Source organism: Stegostoma tigrinum, chromosome 4 (assembly GCF_030684315.1).
Source record: "Stegostoma tigrinum isolate sSteTig4 chromosome 4, sSteTig4.hap1, whole genome shotgun sequence".
In the NCBI taxonomy this organism is placed as follows: domain Eukaryota; kingdom Metazoa; phylum Chordata; class Chondrichthyes; order Orectolobiformes; family Stegostomatidae; genus Stegostoma; species Stegostoma tigrinum.
Window position 1 is genome coordinate 8,199,829 of NC_081357.1, and position 17,643 is coordinate 8,217,471.

Here is a 17,643-nt window from a genome sequence, read left to right on the forward strand (position 1 = left end):
GACTTGTACATATTGGGAGAAACCTCTGGTGTCAGGAGGTGAGTTACTCATTACAGAGCTTAAAAAATAAGGCTGAAGCATTCACAACAATCCGTAGCCAGAGCTGCCAAGTGGGTGATCTCTCAACCACTGCCATAGGTCCTCAGTGTCACGTATGGCCATCTTCAGCCAATTCAATTCACTCCAGATGATATCATGAAATGGTTGGACGCACTGGATACTGTAAAAGCTACAGGTCCTGACAAGAGATAATGGGACTCTGGCAATAGTACTGATAACTTGTGCTCTAGAACTTGCTGCTCCTCTTGCCAAACATTTCCAGCGCAGCTACAGCACTGACATCCACCTGACAATGTAGAAAATTGCCCAGGAATGTCCTGTACACAAAAAACCCAGCTAATTACCACCCCATCAGTTTACTCTTGATCATCAGTAAAGCATCATCAACAGTGCTATCAAGCAGCACCTGCTCAGCAACAACCTGCTCAGTGAGGCCCAGTTTGGATTCTGCCAGAGCCATTCAGCTCCTCATCTCATTATAACCTTGGTTCAAACGTGGACAAAAGAGCTCAAATCCAGAGGTGAGGTGAGGTGAAAGTGACAGCTCTTGAAAACATAAGATTATAAGACCATAATATGCACAGTAGGTGGCCATTCTGTCCCTCAAGCTTGGTCTACCATTCAATAGGATCATTGTCTCCAACTTTCCTCACATTCACTTACCTGCCCTTTCCCCACAATCATCATTCCTTTACTGATCCAGAATCTGTCTCAGCCTTAAATATACACAAGGCCTTTGCCCCATCAGCTCTCTGTAGCAAAGAGTTCCAAAGCGCCTCAATCCTCTGAGAAGTTCCTCATCTCATTCTTGTGTTAGTGCCCTTTTAATCTCAGACTATGCAGTCTGGACCTAAAGTCAGGGGGGCAACATCCTCTCTGCATTTACCCAGTCAAGCCCCTGAAGAATCCTATAAAATATACCTCTTATTCTTCTAAACTCTAATGAGTCGAGTACCAAGTTGTTTAGTTTTTGCTCATACAAAGGACCATCCTCGTCAACCTTCTCTGAAACACCTCCGACGAAATATCTTTCCTTAAATAAGGGAACTGAAACTGCTCACAGTATGAAACATTCCATTAGCCTTCCTGATTACCTGTGCTAGCTGTGTTTCGCACTCCAGTACCCCCGTTCAAAGGCCCTATGTGTTGCAGCTTTCTGCAGTTTTTCTTCTGTTTAAATACTGTTCTTTTGTTCCCTCTTCCAAAATGAACTTCTTCTCATTTTCCCACATACTCTATTTGCCAACTTTTGGCAAATGCTGTTTGGCATGCTCACATTGTTTCCCGCTTGCAAAAGCCACTGCCACGTATGCCCCTCAGACCGCAAAGTAGTTATTACAGGGAAGGTTGCGAACCACAACCACCTTCTTCCGTATTGGGTATGACTCCAAGCAATGGAGCTTTTCCCCATTTCCCAATGACATCAAACTCCTTCATGACACACAGTCAAAAATGCTGCCTTACATCAAGGACAGTCATTCTCACCTTACCTTTGACAGTGTAAATCCTACTGACGCTCATATCCATGGATAAGGAACCAAACAATGAATCGACATTGTCAGGACTCAAAGGGAGAAAATAAGTAGCAAAACAAAAACTTGGTACACATTCCCTCTTCCTCCAGTTTCCAAAAATTTGAATTATGAATCCTATTAGACACCCATTTTTCTAAGGACAAATCTATAATTAACCAATAAAGTAAAAACATATAGTAGCAAATCTCTTGGAGGACATTTCCAGGAATAGTCCACTAAGACTGTTTCCTGCAAAAGTTACACACCCATTTCCTGTTTTGAGGAAAACACCTTAGAGGCTAGTCAGTACAGATGTGTTATGAAAGGCTCCAGCCACAACAAGGAATAACAGCAACACTTTTGACATAAACTTGTTAAACTCATGCTTGGTAACAGCCTGACAATTTCATACCTTTTAAAACAATTGCTCAGGGTTGAAATGTAAGCCAATACAAACATTATAAACCCTAGCAAGAAATCATAACTCTTCACGACCACATTTTCTTTCTCCTGAAAGTGAAGTCCACAAAACATTTCAGAATCACAGAATGGTGGCAACACAGGAGATGATCATCTGGCCAGACTTGTCCCTGGTTCACCGACATTGCAATTTAATAATTGCCACTTCTCTGCCCTACATGTGCTTCCTTTTCAGCTAAGTACCTAAATCCCTCTTAAATGCCTTTATTCACCCTGCTTCCGTTAGTGTTATCCAGATATTAAGCACTCTTGAGAAGTTTTCCCTTGTGGCAGCATTGCTACTTCTTTTGCCAGTTACCCTAAGCTTGTGCTCCTCTGGTTCTCAATCCTACAACCAGTTGGAACAGTTGACCCAGAACCTTCACAATTTCGAATAAATTTGCTTAAAGTTGCCATAGTCTTACCAAACCACAGGACTCCTCTCTTATTTGAGAGATTTAACCAGAGGGTCACCATTCCTCAGGCGAGGAGAGGTTCAGAGTCTTTTATGGTAACTTCAGCTGGTAGGGAATTGAACCCACACTGCTGGCTTCCTCCTGCATCACTGCCATCAGGCCAACTGAGTAACTAGCCCCCCATGTGTTAAATCTCCCCTCAATCTTCTCTCCTCCAAGGAAAGCTGTGTCAACCAATACAATCTACCTGCATAACTGAACTGTCTCAGCCTGAAACAATTTGAACTCTTTCTGTATTCTCTATGTGCCTTCACATCCTTCCGAAATTGTTGCGCCTAGAACTGGACATGCTACGGTCCAGCTGAGGGCAACAAATTTATTGTTTACTCCTAGCTTTTGAACTCTATGCCCCTAAACCCTAGGATTTACTCTTTATTCATTCACGAGATGAGAGTATCCCTGGCTAGGCAGCATTTATTACCCATCCCTAATTGCACAGAGGGCAGTTAAGAGTCTCGGTTTCTGGATTAACAGTCCAGCAATTAATACCACTTGGCCATTGCCTCCCCTTTTGGAATACTGTGCTCAATTCTGGTCTCCCTGCCATGGGAATGATGTGGTGAAACTTGAAAGGGTTCAGAAAAGATTAACAAGGATATTGTCAGGGTTGGAGGTTTTGAAATACAGGGAGAGGCTGAATAGGCTGGGGCTATTTTCCCTACAGCATCGGAGACTGAGGAGTAATCTTGCAGTGGCTTATTAAATCATGAAGGACATAGGTAGGGTAAAGAGACAAGGTTTGCCCTCTGGTGTGGTGGCATCCAAAAGTAGAGGACATAGGTTTAAGATGAGAGGGGGGAAAAAAATCTAAAAGGCACCTGAGGGTCAACTTTTTCCAGAGGGTGGTGCGTGTATGGAAATGAGCTGCCACAGGAAGTGGTGGAAGCTGGTACAATTACAACATGTACAAGGCATCTGGATGGGTACATAAATAGGAAAGTTTAAAGGGATATGGGCTAAATGCTGGCAAATGGACTAGATTTATTTAGGTTATTTGGTCAACATAGACCCTTTGGTCCAACTCATCTGTTTCCATTCTGTATATTTCCATGGCTGTAAGCGTGAAATGATTCATTTTGGTAGGAAAAAGAGACAGCCAGTATAAAGTGAACTACAAAGGGTACAATCTACACGGAGGTACAGGAGACAAGAAGCCTGGGAAGGACAGGGTTTTGAAACCTGCAACGATGGCCAAGTGGTATTATTGCTGGACTGTTAACCCAGAGACACAGATAATGTTCTGGGGACCCAGGTTTGAATCCAGTCATGGCAGATGATGAAATCTGAATTCAATAAAATATCTGGAATTAAGAATCTAACGATGACTGTTGGAAAAACCCATCTGGTTCACTAATTTCCTTTAGGGAAAGAAACTACCATCCTAACCTGGCCTAGCCAGCAAAACCCTCATCTTGTGGACAAATAAAGGAAGTGTCCGAACCAATATCCTATACAACCACGTGACCTCCCAACTCCTATACTCAATGCGCTGACTGAAAAAGGCAAACATACCGAACACAGCCTTCACTATGCTAGCTACATGTGACTCTACTTTCAAGGAGCTGATGAACTTGCACTCCAAGGTCTCTTTGTTCAGCAACACTCCCCAGGGCCTTGCCATCAGTGTCTAAATCCTGCCCTGATTTGCCTTTCCAAAATGCAGCACCTCACATTTATCCGAATTAAACTCCATCTGCCACTCCTCAGCACATTGACCCATCTGATCAAGATCCCGTTGTATTTGGAGGTAACTTTCTTCGCTGTCCACTACACCTCCAATTTTGGGGTCATCTGAAAACTAACTCATTTATATAAAAATGACAAAAAGCAGTGCACCCTGCATCATTCTCATGGCAAGTGCTGGTGACAAGCCTCCTGTTTGAAGAGTAACCCATCACCCCGTCTTCTACCTCCGAGGCAGTTCTGTATCCAAATGGCTAGATCTCCCCCTATTCCATGTGATCTAATTTCTCTGCATTAGAATTCACTTGCCACTTATCCACCTATTCCACTGTTTTTACTTCAATTCATTCACAGGATGTGGGTATAATTAGCAAGGAAAGCATTACATCCATCCTTAATTGGCCCTGAAGAGTGATTATGAGTTGCCTTATTGAACTCGTCCATTCACTGGCAAGTACACTCACAGTATTGTTAAGATGGGAGTTCCAGGGTTTTGACCCAGTTCAAAGCTATTTCGCTCACTCTTCATAATGCTTCTAAGTTTCCTACTAACTGCAAATTTTGAAATTTGCCCTGTATATTAGGATCAACTTTATTAATACTTCCAGAAAAGCAGGGATTAACTGACTTTGAAGGAATTCAATCAAACTTTCAATGAATTCAAACAATTGTGCATCATTTCTGATTTCTGTCACTCAGCTAACTTCATTCCCAGGTTACAGTTGTCCTCTACATTCCAAGTCACAAGTCACATGAGGGGCTTTATCAAATATCTTTTGGAAGCTTAAGTAGACCTCATCAACACAGAACTTGTTTTCTCATCTGAAAACTCCAAGACAGTTTAACACAAGCTGTCCTTAAGAAATCCTTGTTGGGTTCCTTAATTAACTCATTTTTCCAAATGACTTGGAGACACTAAGAAGAACTGCCTATGCCGGAGTCAGAGATAACACAGTGTGGAGCTGGAGGAACATAGCAGGCCAGGAAGCATCAGGAGAGCAGGAAAGTTGACGCTTTGGCTCCCCCTCTTCAGTTGTGAAGAAGGGTGCCAACCCAAAATGTCAACTTTCCTGTTCCTCTGATACTGCCTGGCCTGCTGCGTCCCTCCAACTCCACACTGTGGATTTTCAGTTTAGTCCCCAATTATCACTTCTAAATGCTTTCTAAACATTGAGGTCAAACTGCTGATCTTCAGTTACTGGGCCCATCTTTGCAGTTTTTTTGAACAAGGATTGCAGGAAAATTGCAACCAGTGCCTCTACAATTTCCACACTTGCTTTCCTCAAACATCTTTTTGTGCTTCACTCAATTCTGATTCATTCAAATTTTAACAGAGTACAATCCATCTTCAATCTTGAAACCTCTAGCATATGCATTACCTCACGTTTCACCATGGCTTAAATTGCATCATCTTTTGTGAAAAGCAGCAACATTCACATCAGGCAGTGACCATCTCCAATAAGAGAGAACCCACAACCCTAATCCTTGACGTTTAAGGGGGTTACCATTACTGAATGCCCCATCAACATCCTGGAGGTTACTGTTGACCAGAAACTCAACTGGACTCGAACACATCAACACACTGGCTACAAGAGGTGGTCACAGGCTACGAATACTACTGCGAGTTACTCACCTCCTGATTCTCCAAAGCCTGCCTACTATCTACAAGCCGCAAGTCAGGATTGAGATGGGATACAACCTACTCGTCTGGATGGGTGCAGCTCCAACAACTCAGTCTTTTTCCGAGGATGATGACTTCATCTTGTACAAGGGGGCATAGCTACAAATTGAGGGGTGATAGATTTAAGACAGATGTCAGAGGCAGCTTCTTTACTCAGACAGTGGTAAGGGCATGAAGCGCCCTGCCTGACAATGTAGTTAACTCAGCCACATTAGGGGCATTTAAACAGTCCTTGGATAAGCATATGGATAATGATGAATAGTGTAGGGGGAGGGGCTTAGATTAGTTCACAGGTCAGCACAACATCGAGGGCCGAAGGGCCTGTTCTGCACTGTATTGTTCTATGTTCTACATTCTAACTCTCAAAGTTTGACACCATCCAAGCCAAAGCAGCCTGCTTGAGTGGTACCACATTCACCATCATTGTTCAGTACACACTGTTGCTATTATGTACAAGATGCACTGCAGAAATTTGTCAAAGATCCTTAGACATCACCTTACGAACCCATGACCAGTTCCAACTGGATTGACAAGGGGAACAGATAAGTAGGAATACCACCACTTGCAAGTTCTCCAAGCCACTCACCAGCCTGACTTGGAAACATAATCACCAGTTCTTCACTATTGCAGTTCAAAATTCTGGAATTCCTTCTTTAATGGAATTGTGGGTACACCTACAGTATACGAACTGCAGAAGTTCAAGAAGGAAGCTCACTGACAACTTCTCAAAGACAACTAGAACAAGCAATAAATGCTGGCCAACCAAAATCACCCACACCCCACAAATAAATTAAAAATTTAATACCTCAATTATACCCCTTGCACTCACCACAACTTCCAATTTTATTCTGATAGCATTTTGTTTTCACTTGCAACATCCACACATTGATGGAGCATGAATTTGTATTAGTAGGGATGCAGTTGATGCCAGCAGCCACCACACAACTGTTAAATAAATTGTGCATTTAGGCAACTCTTCAGAACAAGAGACCAGAAACGCTGTCACAAAGTTTAGAAAAGTCAAGCACATAAGTCATTCCAGAGTACCCCAACCAGAAGGCAGTTAAACTCTTGGCAACACCAAGGTTGTCTGTGTCTCTGATGCAGGGAAAATATAACCATATCCAACCAGCAGAATGCATTTCAATTTTATTTTCTACTTTGTCTTGCTGAAATAATGAAACATGGTGAGCTGAAGCTTTTCACCAAGAAACATTTTAACAAAACAAGGCAAAAAAAAACTAACTATTCTCGTCCAAAACAGAACAAGCATCAACATATCCTGCTGTCTCCACCCATAACAAAAGAGGGTGTGGATGCAGAATGAACTGTGCAAGCTCCCCTGGCAGTTTAAAGCCCAAAGACTGGCGCTACCTCCAGTATTTTTCTTTAAACTTTCTACGTCGAAATAATTTTTTTTTCAGAAAAAGTTTGCTCAGTAACAACTCAAACGGTTTATGTAACAGGATTAATAATGACTCACATTCGGTACTCGTCGATAGCTTCCACTAACTGTCCCCAGGAATCGAAGTCTGTACCTTTTTTGAAACTTGCGTGCCATTTTTGTACTGTTTTATTAATATCAGTCATTCTTTTAAGTGTTTAAAATATATATTGTCGCTCCAAATAGCATCAAGTCAACATTTGGACTCGGTTTGTAAACTACTCCTCGCCTAACATTGTGCCTCAAGTCACAGCCTCCAACCAGTACCAGACCCAGCTCCTGACCAAGCCCATCTGGGCTCTGTGTGCAATCCGAGCCAAAGGAGGAGGAGGCAACAAGAAAGGCCCTGAACCCGAACCTGATGGCGGATCAACACGGGTCGCCCCACCTCCGATCCCCGCCCACCGGACTTCCTCCGGGTCTGATTGGCTGTCCGTGCCGCCCGTTCACCGTCTTCTCCATCTGACTGGCTCACTGCGCAATCAACGAGCGGGCGCATGACGTGAACGTTGAGATGAGGTAACCGCCAGGCCGCGCGCCCAGGGTCCCTCAGCCAATCAGAATGCTGTATTTCCCCAATTACGTCTGCTGAAGCTGAGAAGGGCGGAGATATCGTCCGGCAATGGGCACCCCGTGATAAGCTTTTATTATATTTTTAAAAAATCAAAAACAAAGGCAGGCGGAACGGTTTCGGAGAATTCGTCGAAGATGAAAAGAAAATTACAAGGAGAGTATCAGCATTCAGTTGTCTAACTGGAGGATGTGATCTCCAGGAGAGCGATTGACGTCAGCGCGCAGTCTCCCTCGAGCTGTTCCTGGTTTCCGGCTTCTACCAGCGTCCAACCGAAACTCCCCGGTGTCAGCCCGGTCCCGATGTACCCGATACCCACTTCTCCCGAGCCACTGTGAGAGGCCATCCCTCCAGTCCCGGTGTGTGGAGACAGGCTGCCGCGTCCTCTTCCTCCAGTCCCGGTGTGCAGAGACAGGCCGCTCGCACTCCTCCCGGTCTCGGTGTGTTGGAGTAGGCCTCTCGCCCTCTCTTTCCTCCCCTCCGCACCCCCCCCCCCCCCATCCCGATCTACACAGTATTTTGAAGCAGGCAGCTTCGTTCTGCATCCAGTCGGTAAACGACAATGACGCACTGGTTTCATCGGAACCCGCTGAAGGCGACGGCCCCGGTTTCCTTCAACTTTTACGGAGTTGCCACGAACACCGCCGCGGCGAAGATCTGCAAGTAAGGTTTAAATGCCCAGGCCCTTCAAATGTACCACTGACTTCGCCGACGCAGAGTCCGACCTGCCTCTCCACCTCCCCTTCTGAGGATACTAGCAGGGTGTATTAAGACACTCAGCATTAAAAATAAACATGCTAACTTCCTTTGCCCATTTCTCCTGTCCTGACGGATTGACTTAGGCCCACAGTAGGTTAAAATCCTACAATCGTGGAGTGTTTACGGCACAGAACGGAGTTCTTAGCCCAGTGTGTCTGCTGGCTCCCGGAAGGAACAGTTCGTCTGGTGTCAAAAAGTCAACATTGCTGGAAAAGCTTAGCTGGTCTGGCAGCATCTGTGAAGAGCAATCAGAGTTAACGTTTCGGGTCCAGTGGCCCTGAGGAATGGTTAACTTTGGTTTCTTTCTCTCCACAGATGCTGTCACACCTGCTGAGTTTTTCCAGCAATTCCTGTTCCTTTTTTCCCCTGATTTACAGCATCCACAGTTCTTTGGTTCACCTAGTGACATTCGCCTCACTTTCCCTGCTGTACCAGTACAAGTTCTTATTTCTGTTGAATCTGCCTTGATCGCCCTTTCAGGCAGCGCATTCCAGATCCTAGCCCCGTTCTGTGTGGCGACGAGGTTTTTCCCTCGTATCCCCACTGCATCTTACAAATCTGTGCTCTCTGGTTTTTGACCTTTCCAACATTTGAGTTAGATTTGCTGTTTTTTTTTGGTCATCGTAGAATCATACACTACAGAAGAGGCATTTCGGCCCATCTCATCAACGTTGACAAGAAGCTCCTCTATATCAGCACTCGGCCCATAGCCTTAAATGTTCTGAAGTTTCAAGTGCTTTCCCCCAAGTACTTTTTAAAGATTGTGTGGTTTCCTGTCTCAACTACCCTCCCAGGCAATGCATTTCAGACTCACACCACATTTTGGGTGAAAATAAAATCCTTAACTACCCTCTAAACTTCCTCCCTTTCACCTTAAAGTTATGCCTGCTCTTTATTGCCCTATCAACTAAGGGTAGCAACAGCATTCTATCCATCCTGTGTGTGCCCCATCTGATGTCAATCAGGTCCCTTCTCTGTTCTAAAAACTGACCCCTTGTGGTTTGCAAATTTGCTGCCAGACCTCATGGCATACACCTTTTCCCAAATGCAGTAATCTTGACTTTAGTTCTTCAATTTTTCAGATATGAAATCTACTATTAGGTGTATCAGATATTTGAGGTATAATTTGTTGAATGAATTCAGAGAATAAAATATTAGGAAAGAAGAACTACTGCTACTTGAAATGGGTGAAACTGTCATCCATCAAGTTATATTTTCAGTTTCTTTCAGGTCAATTTTTAACATTCTGAAATTGTGGTAGTTGGTTACTAAGATTTCAATTTCAGAAAGTTGAGTTTCTTAACACAGATAAGGTTGTTATTTTGAAACATAAATACATATCAAACTGTTTATAAGTGTAAAGCATTGACCAAAATGGAAAGATGTGTGTTGTTGTTTTCTCACTTTGTATTTGTTCACCTTTTCAAATACGAAGTGACGATTTCTAGGAATAGGGAGAGGTATTTAAGGCAAGAAGGCTTGCATCAACTGCTGCTTGGGGTATTGTTTTTAAAGATCTTGTTCACCTCAATGTGAACTACTTGGAATAGTGTAGGTTAGAGGGGCTTCAGATTGGTTTCATAGGTTGGCGCAACATCGAGGGCCGAATGGCCTTTACTGCGCTGTGTTCTATGTATGTTTATCTAATTTTGCTGAAAAAAAAGCAACTTTCAAATTAGTCCAGTTAATTTCAAATGGCAGTAAACTATCTGATGCCCAGAATGAATACTGTGGTTTAGTACATTACTGAATGATAGAGAGCTGATAGTTATTCAACTGGTAATCCAGAATACAAATTCAATTTTTAATTCCAACATGAGCATTGCTAGTCACGCTGACATCTGGAGAATCGAAAAGTTGTCAGTATTGTGTTGTTTTATAAGCAGAGCTGCAGAAAGCAGGTGTAACAGCATTCAAGAAAGAAAGGACATTACAGTTTCTGTGTGGGAGTAACACAATTTTAATCATCAGGGCAGTTGAAATATGGACAATGCTGGCAAGGTTATAATTGTCAGCTCTTGATATCCCTGAAATTGTGGAAGTTGGTTACTTTCTTGAGCTACTTCAACCTTGTGATGATCATGTTAGGTTGTGAATTACAGTTTTGAATCAAGCCATGATAAATAAAGGAATGACAATTCGTGTGCAAATCAGGATCATCTCTGATTTGGAAGTAAAAAACTGGTAAGATGTTGATGCACTTATCCTGTGTAAAAGAGGACTAAGAGGCAAGGCATGAGCTGTTGGAATTAGTTTGGCTAGTTACTACAGTGCTGGTAAATGGTACATACAGCAAGCACAGTTGATCTTGGTGTCCATCTGAAATAGTTTCATCCATCCAGGTTAGCAATGAATATTCCATCAGATTTATTCAAGGACTGCACCAATACATATTCAACATAGGCAACTGCATGTGGAACCTACAGTCCTTGTCCAGTTTAAAGGTCTTCATAGTGTGGAGAGTCTTTTGATACTGTGAGACTCTTGAGGTTCTTAAATCCTCTAGTTTCACCTTGGAACAGTTGCTCTCCTTTCCAGATAAAATAAAAACTTGCATTTGTATCATCTCTTTACACAACTTCAATGTTCCAAAGAACTTTAAAGATCATAAGAGTACTTTTGAAATGCACTAACTGTTTGAATGTAGTGCAGCAGTCAGTTTGCAAACAGCAAGCTCTGTTAAGCAGCAGTGTGTTGGATAAAGACCTACTTTTGTTGCTATGTTGATAGAGTACCAAATTATTGGCTTGGATCCCATGGTAAATGTCTCTGCTTTTCTTCAAAATCATATCGTGAAATCTTTAGCATCCAATTGAGAAAGAAGGTGGGGCCTCAGCTGAATGTTTCCTTTAAAAGCAGATACTTCCTCCAGTATATTTTTCACTCTGTCACCGCACTGTTGGTATTAGCCTTGATTTTTGTGCTAACATCTCTGGAATGAAACAATTAATTTTTGCTTCTGACTTTGAGCCAGAAAAAATGCTAACAAACCCTCAGTTGACTTTTAAATCTAGACACTTCAGTTTAACAGAGGATTTGATTGTTAGAAGCAGAATTAGATATCAATTAATATTGATAAGAAACAAGCAGTGACTGGTGCTGAGACTTGGCCTTGCTGCCATAGCTCAGGAACATGGAGGCAAGTTGTAATGCCCTCACTTTGAAACCATCTGATGTCATCTAACTAATTGAAAATCAGGACTCGAGCCTGTAACTTTCCTTGTTTTAATGTATTCAGTAACAGCACTTGTGGTTTAAATTTAGACAAATATTTGAGAATTTAAATAAACATTTTGTAAATAAAGCAAAATAACATGAAATCAATGTGAAATCCCATTGCTTATAATTTTGCTCTGAAATTGCATGTAGTAATTATTATCTGAACCATCCCAACATAAGCAGGTATACATAACTGGGTGTGTGATATAGGTAAGATGAAAGATTAACTGTAAGATTACAGAACTAGTGTGCAGACTGCAGAATTAACACGGTCGAAGGCCAGGAGCGTGACCATGAATCCTAATTCAGGATTCACAGTTGTAGACGGGGAGAATGAAAACGGATCGTTGCTGAAATTGGTCTTATTATGAAATTCCAAGAAATGACTGATATGGTGACTGAATTTCTATGCAAGGAATGGCACCCTTTGTCCGTTGCTATAAGTCTAATTTAATTTAAACTCAAAACTCAATATTAATTTGATCATTTGAGACTTTAATAAGGTAGCAGGAGACAGACTTGCGCAATAACATGGGAAATTTTACTTTGGTCATAAATATGTATTAAAGCAGGATAGCGAATTTGCAGGCATGTTGCGGCTGTTGCTTTCTGGTTCAGCTTAGGCTGCATGTTGACACCAGGTCTCTGTCTCTCCAATGCTTCAAGGGCCATCTTCTCACAGTTGGAGGTAGGAGAACTTCAAACTTCCCACACTTGCCCTTTAGTCACCAAAAGCAGATATCCTTGAGCTCATTTCTCAATCATCATTTAATTTGGCCAAGCTCCTGTTAAGTCACCTACCTATCACTGAGCCTGTCATTGTTTTCCCTTTGAGTCATTTGTTTGAATTAGTTTTTTTTTCTGTGTTTGATTGCTTGAAAACACTTTGTTAGTCTTTATAGTAAAGAACATATTAATTTTACAAGTTGTTATACAGAGTATGTTCAAGTCTGAAAGGTTATACAATTGGAAAAATCAAAGTTGTTGTTACAAAGTTAGTTATAATGCAAAGGCTACCTTGATCAAATTGCTGTACTTCTAACACCCCAGTACAGGGACTTTTGATAAGGGATAGCAAGCCTGGAGCCCAGTGTCTTATTTAACTTTGGAAGTCTCAGTCTGAATCTAAACAGACAGCCCTCAGTCTCACAGCTGTGACTCTAAAGCATTAAGTTATTCCTATTTGCAAAACCATGGTACTTTTTTTAAAGTCAAATGGTGCTAAATAGAATCAGGTGATGTTACACTACTAAGATCTGCATTGGTAGTACATAAGCAGAATAACGTTAGATTAGTAAATGAATATACTTTAATTGTATGATTATAATTCAACTAAGTCATTCATGAAATGTGAGTTGCCTCATACAATGTTCACAAACTGATTTCAGTTACAAAATCAAAATATTAGATGTGCAGGAAATGGGAAATCTTTAAAAATGTTGCTGGTAATAGGCGGATGTGTGGAGGGAGAAATAGTTGGTGTTAGACGTTTGACATTTGATGATGGAAGTTGAAATAGTAATTTGAAAGGGCATTTGAGTCAAGATCTGGTCAAGAATCATTAATATTATATGGAAGTGTGCTGTAAAGTAGTCTTATATTTATACTAGGTTGGTAATTATAAATTTAGTAATACAATTTTGTTTTGTCTTTCAGTGACTTGAGAAGCACAAGGCTGAAACTTCTGGAGTTATTCACAGATGTGAATTGTAACGTGGACATGATGAAAAATGCAATGGATGCTTATTTTTCTCTTTTACAAGGTAGAAATATAATTAAAGAATGTCACAGATCTACTGGCAGTATTATTTATACTAGATTTGTAACACCTAGGAGTGGAGTGCTGATTTTAATCAGTTTGGTAACCTGACTTAGTTAGCACTCTTATCTCTGGTTCAAACTCTTCTCCTGTATTGCAAGTACAATCCAGACTGATAAATCACTTTAATACTGAGAGAGAGCTGCCATGACGAAAATACCATTCTTTGAATTATCTTTTGCTCATTTAACTGGATGGAAAGATTTCTTAGCACTATTTGAAGAAGAACAGAAAAATTCTCCCTTAATGAATGCCATCAAAATAGTTAGCTAACTTATGATCTCTGCTATTTGTAGGGTCCTGTGTTTCCCTAAATTTCAAATTTGTGCATTGCCCATGAAATGTTTAGGGGCACTAGGAGGATGTAAAAAAAAATGCTGTATAATGTGCTCTTCCTTCTGAAGTTTTTTGAATATTTTACACATATTTTGTAGCTTTCAGTCACCAGATGGATCAAAGTGCTTAACCGCCAAAGAAGTACATTTTCAAGTGTAGTCACTGTTTTAATGTGGGAAATGTGGAGGTCAGTTTTTGCACAGCAAACTTCCACAAGCAGCACTGTGATGATGACTAGGTAATCTGTATTTTAGTGATGTTGATTGAATTATCTCTTAATCATCTCAAAAATAGAGGAGATGGCTCTTCAGATTTCTGTTTGAGAATCAATATGCATAAACTGTCTTGCTTCCTTCATTATAATGGTAACCGTATCTTAAGAGTACTTTCCTGGCCATGATGCAAGTTTGAACTTCCAGAAGCCGTGAAAGGAGTGGTATAAATGAAAACTTTTAAGATCAAAATAAATAGTAACAAGAGTAGGCTATTTGGCCAATTGAGCCTGCTCACAACTCAGTATAATTATGGATGCTCTAAATATGACTTTAGCTCCACTTTACTGCCTGCTTTCCTCCTTTAGTTTTATATAAATACAGATAGATGTATGCTGGATCATAGAATCATACAGCACAGAAGAGGCCCTTCAGCCCATTGTGTCTACCACCAAAAATATACTACTACTTATACTAGTCCCACTTCCCTGCTTGAGGCCCATGGCCTTGAACGTTATGACACTTCAAAGGAGGAAGTTGTTCGGTTACAAATAGATTGGTCAGATCAGTGGCAGATGGTGTTCCACCTTGATAAATGTGAAATGATGTACTTTCGAAGAAGTGACAAGATGAGGGAGCACTCAATGAACAGCCAACTCTAGGAAACTCAGGAACAGAGGCATCTTGTGGTGCTTGTCCACAGATCCATGAAGGTGGCAGGACCAGTTAATAGGGTGTTAAGAAGCATTGTGGAACGCTTGGCATAGATTAGAAGAGTAGGGAGATCATGTTCCACTGCAAAGAACTTTGATTACCACAAGTGGAGTATTGAGTACAGTTCTGGTCACCATGCAACAGGACGACATGATTTGACTGAAGGGGATGCTCGGATGGAATATTTCAGTTATGAAGACAGGCTGGTTAAACTTGAATTGTTTTCTTTAGAGGAGAGAAACCTGAGGGGGACTTGATAGAGGTGTATAAGATTGAGGGACATGGACAGGGTAAATAGAAGGCAACTGTTTCCCTTAGTCAAAGTATCAATTTAAGGGGCCATTATTTTCAAATGAAAGGCAGGAAGTTTAGAGGAGGTTTGAGAGAAAACTTTTTCACACAGATTGTTGTGTGTTTGGGAATGCACTGCCTGGAAGAATAGTTGAGGCAGGAGACCTCTCAATGTTTAAAAAGTACTTGGACCTGCTCATTTGAACTGGAAGCCTGCTCAGATCTATCAGGTAACTAAACTAATTGTATTTGAACAGATTTATCCTGCTGTGAATTTAAGCTAAGTAAATTATTTCCTTCACCCCTAATCGGGAAGAACTGTCTCCTTTTGGTGTCTCATAAGTTTCTTCTTACAGGAAAGTAATAATGGCTGAATATGAATCCAGTTTAAATTGATACTTAACCTATTTTTTATTGAAAGGAGAGTGAGCCTACATTTGGTAGAATGTGGTAGGTAGATTGGTGAGATTGAATGCAATAACATGGCAGAACTGCCATTTTTTGTGATACAGTCACTTAGATAGCAAGAACTGCAGATGTTGGAAGTCAGAGTCAATACAATGTGCAGCTGAAGGAACCAGAGGTCAGTGTAACATTAGAGGAGCAGGAAAGTCAATGTTTGGGATTGGAACCTTCATCAGGACTGGGACGGGGGAAGGAGGTGGGAAATGTGTAGAGGGAGGAGGGGTGGGGCTGGGGAAAGGTAGGTGGGATGGTGATAGGTGGATGCAGGTAGTGGTTAATGGAGATCACTCAGTGAGAAAGGTGAGGAAAGAAGATGGACAGGTTGCATCAGGTCAAGGAGGTGGGGATGAGAGGGAGTGTTGGACATGGGATGAGGACAGGGGTGGGGAGATTTTAAAACTGGTGAATTCCGTGTTGAGACCATCGGGCTGTAGGCTCTTGAGGCAGAATATTGTTGTTCCTCCAGTTTGTGGATGTGCCATTGTGACACTGGAGGAGGCCCAGGGAATGGGAGGGGCAGTTGAAATGGTTCGTGCCTGGAAGGCATTATTGATTATAGCATACAGAGCGCAGATGTATACAGAGTCACCGAGTCTGTGCTTGGTCTCACCAACGTAAACGGGGCCACATTGGGAGCAACCAATACAGTAAACCAGGTTGGAGGATGTACTGGTGAACCCCTGTCAGATTTGGATAGTTTGCCTTGGGCCTTGAATGGAGGTGAGAGGGGAGGTGAAGGGGCAGGTGTAACACCTTCAGCGGTTGCAGGGAAAGATGCTGGGGAAGGTGGGGAATGTGGAGCAGACAAGGGAGTCGCAGAGTGAGTGATCCCAACAAGAGGCTGATAGGGGTGGGGAGGGAAATATCTCTTTGGTCATGGGGTTGGATTGCAGGTGGTAGAGTGGCAGAGGATGATGCACTGGATGCAGAAGTTGGTGGGTTCAAATCAGAAGCTTTTTCCCCACGGTGGAAAGGTCAACTACAAGAAGCGCAGGTTCAAGGTGAGAGGGTCTAGGCCTGAAACGTCAGCTTTTGTGCTCCTAAGATGCTGCTTGGCCTGCTGTATTTATCCAGCTTCACACTTGTTATCAAGGTGAGAGGGGTCAAGTTTTGGGGGAGAAGTGCAGTGAAAAGTTTTCACTCAGAAGGTGGTGGGTGCCTGGAAAGCACTGCCAGTAGAGGTGATGGAAGTTGGCACATTAGCAACATTTAAGATCTTGATAGACACGAGAACATGAACAAGCAGAGGGATAGATACTGCACGTGCACAATAACAGGTGGGTCGAAATAAGGATTAGAAATCGGTGCAGGCTTGCTGAGCCAAAGGTCCTGTTTCTGTGCTGTATTGTATAGTAAATTATGCAGTGCTCAATTCTGTCATTACTTTGGTTCACTGATAGTCATCATTGATGGGAGATCTTAGAGGTAGATAATTCTATGGGACCCGATCAAATGTATCCCAAAATGTTATGGGAAGCAAGGGACAAAATTACGAGACCCCTTGCAGAAATATTTGCATCATCTATAACTACAGATGAGGCATCTGATGACTTAGCGGTAGTTAATGTTGCACCTTTGTTTAAGAAAGGTTGTAAGGAGAAACTGGAGAACTATAGACCTGTGAGTCTGACTTCGATTGGGGTTAAATTATTGGAGCTGATTGTAAAAGACAGGATTTATGGACATTTAGAAAGGCAAAAATTGATTAGGGATAGTCAGCATGGTTTTGTGTGTGGAAAATCATGTCTCTCCAACTTGATTATGTTTTTTGAAGAAGTTACCAAAAAGATTGATGATGGCAGAGCAGTAGATGACGTTTATTTGGATTTCAGAGAAGCCTTTGACAAGGTTCCGCATGGTACAATAATTAGTATAGTTAGGTCGCAAAGGATACAGGGTGAGCCTGCCAACTGGATACATTATTGGCTTAATGGCAGGAA

The 17,643-nt window shown here is 41.9% G+C and overlaps 2 protein-coding genes across 3 annotated transcripts in view; one reads left to right on the forward strand and one right to left on the reverse strand.

Annotated features, from left to right (window-relative positions):
- Positions 1–7,665, reverse strand: part of aida (axin interactor, dorsalization associated) — a 61,385-nt gene extending 53,720 nt beyond the window's left edge. Inside the window, exon 1 of one of the 2 annotated variants that reach the window (XM_059645129.1) lies at positions 7,357–7,665. In XM_059645129.1, coding sequence (XP_059501112.1) covers positions 7,357–7,434 — 78 coding nt within the window. In that variant the 5' untranslated portion in view covers positions 7,435–7,665. The remainder of the gene's footprint in view (positions 1–7,356) is intronic. The other variant, XM_048530834.2, reaches the window with a different exon arrangement.
- Positions 7,666–7,897: 232 nt separating this feature from the next.
- Positions 7,898–17,643, forward strand: part of brox (BRO1 domain and CAAX motif containing) — a 48,377-nt gene continuing 38,631 nt past the window's right edge. Inside the window, exons 1-2 of the mRNA XM_048530833.2 lie at positions 7,898–8,551; positions 13,523–13,629. Coding sequence (XP_048386790.1) covers positions 8,451–8,551; positions 13,523–13,629 — 208 coding nt within the window. The 5' untranslated portion in view covers positions 7,898–8,450. The remainder of the gene's footprint in view (positions 8,552–13,522; positions 13,630–17,643) is intronic.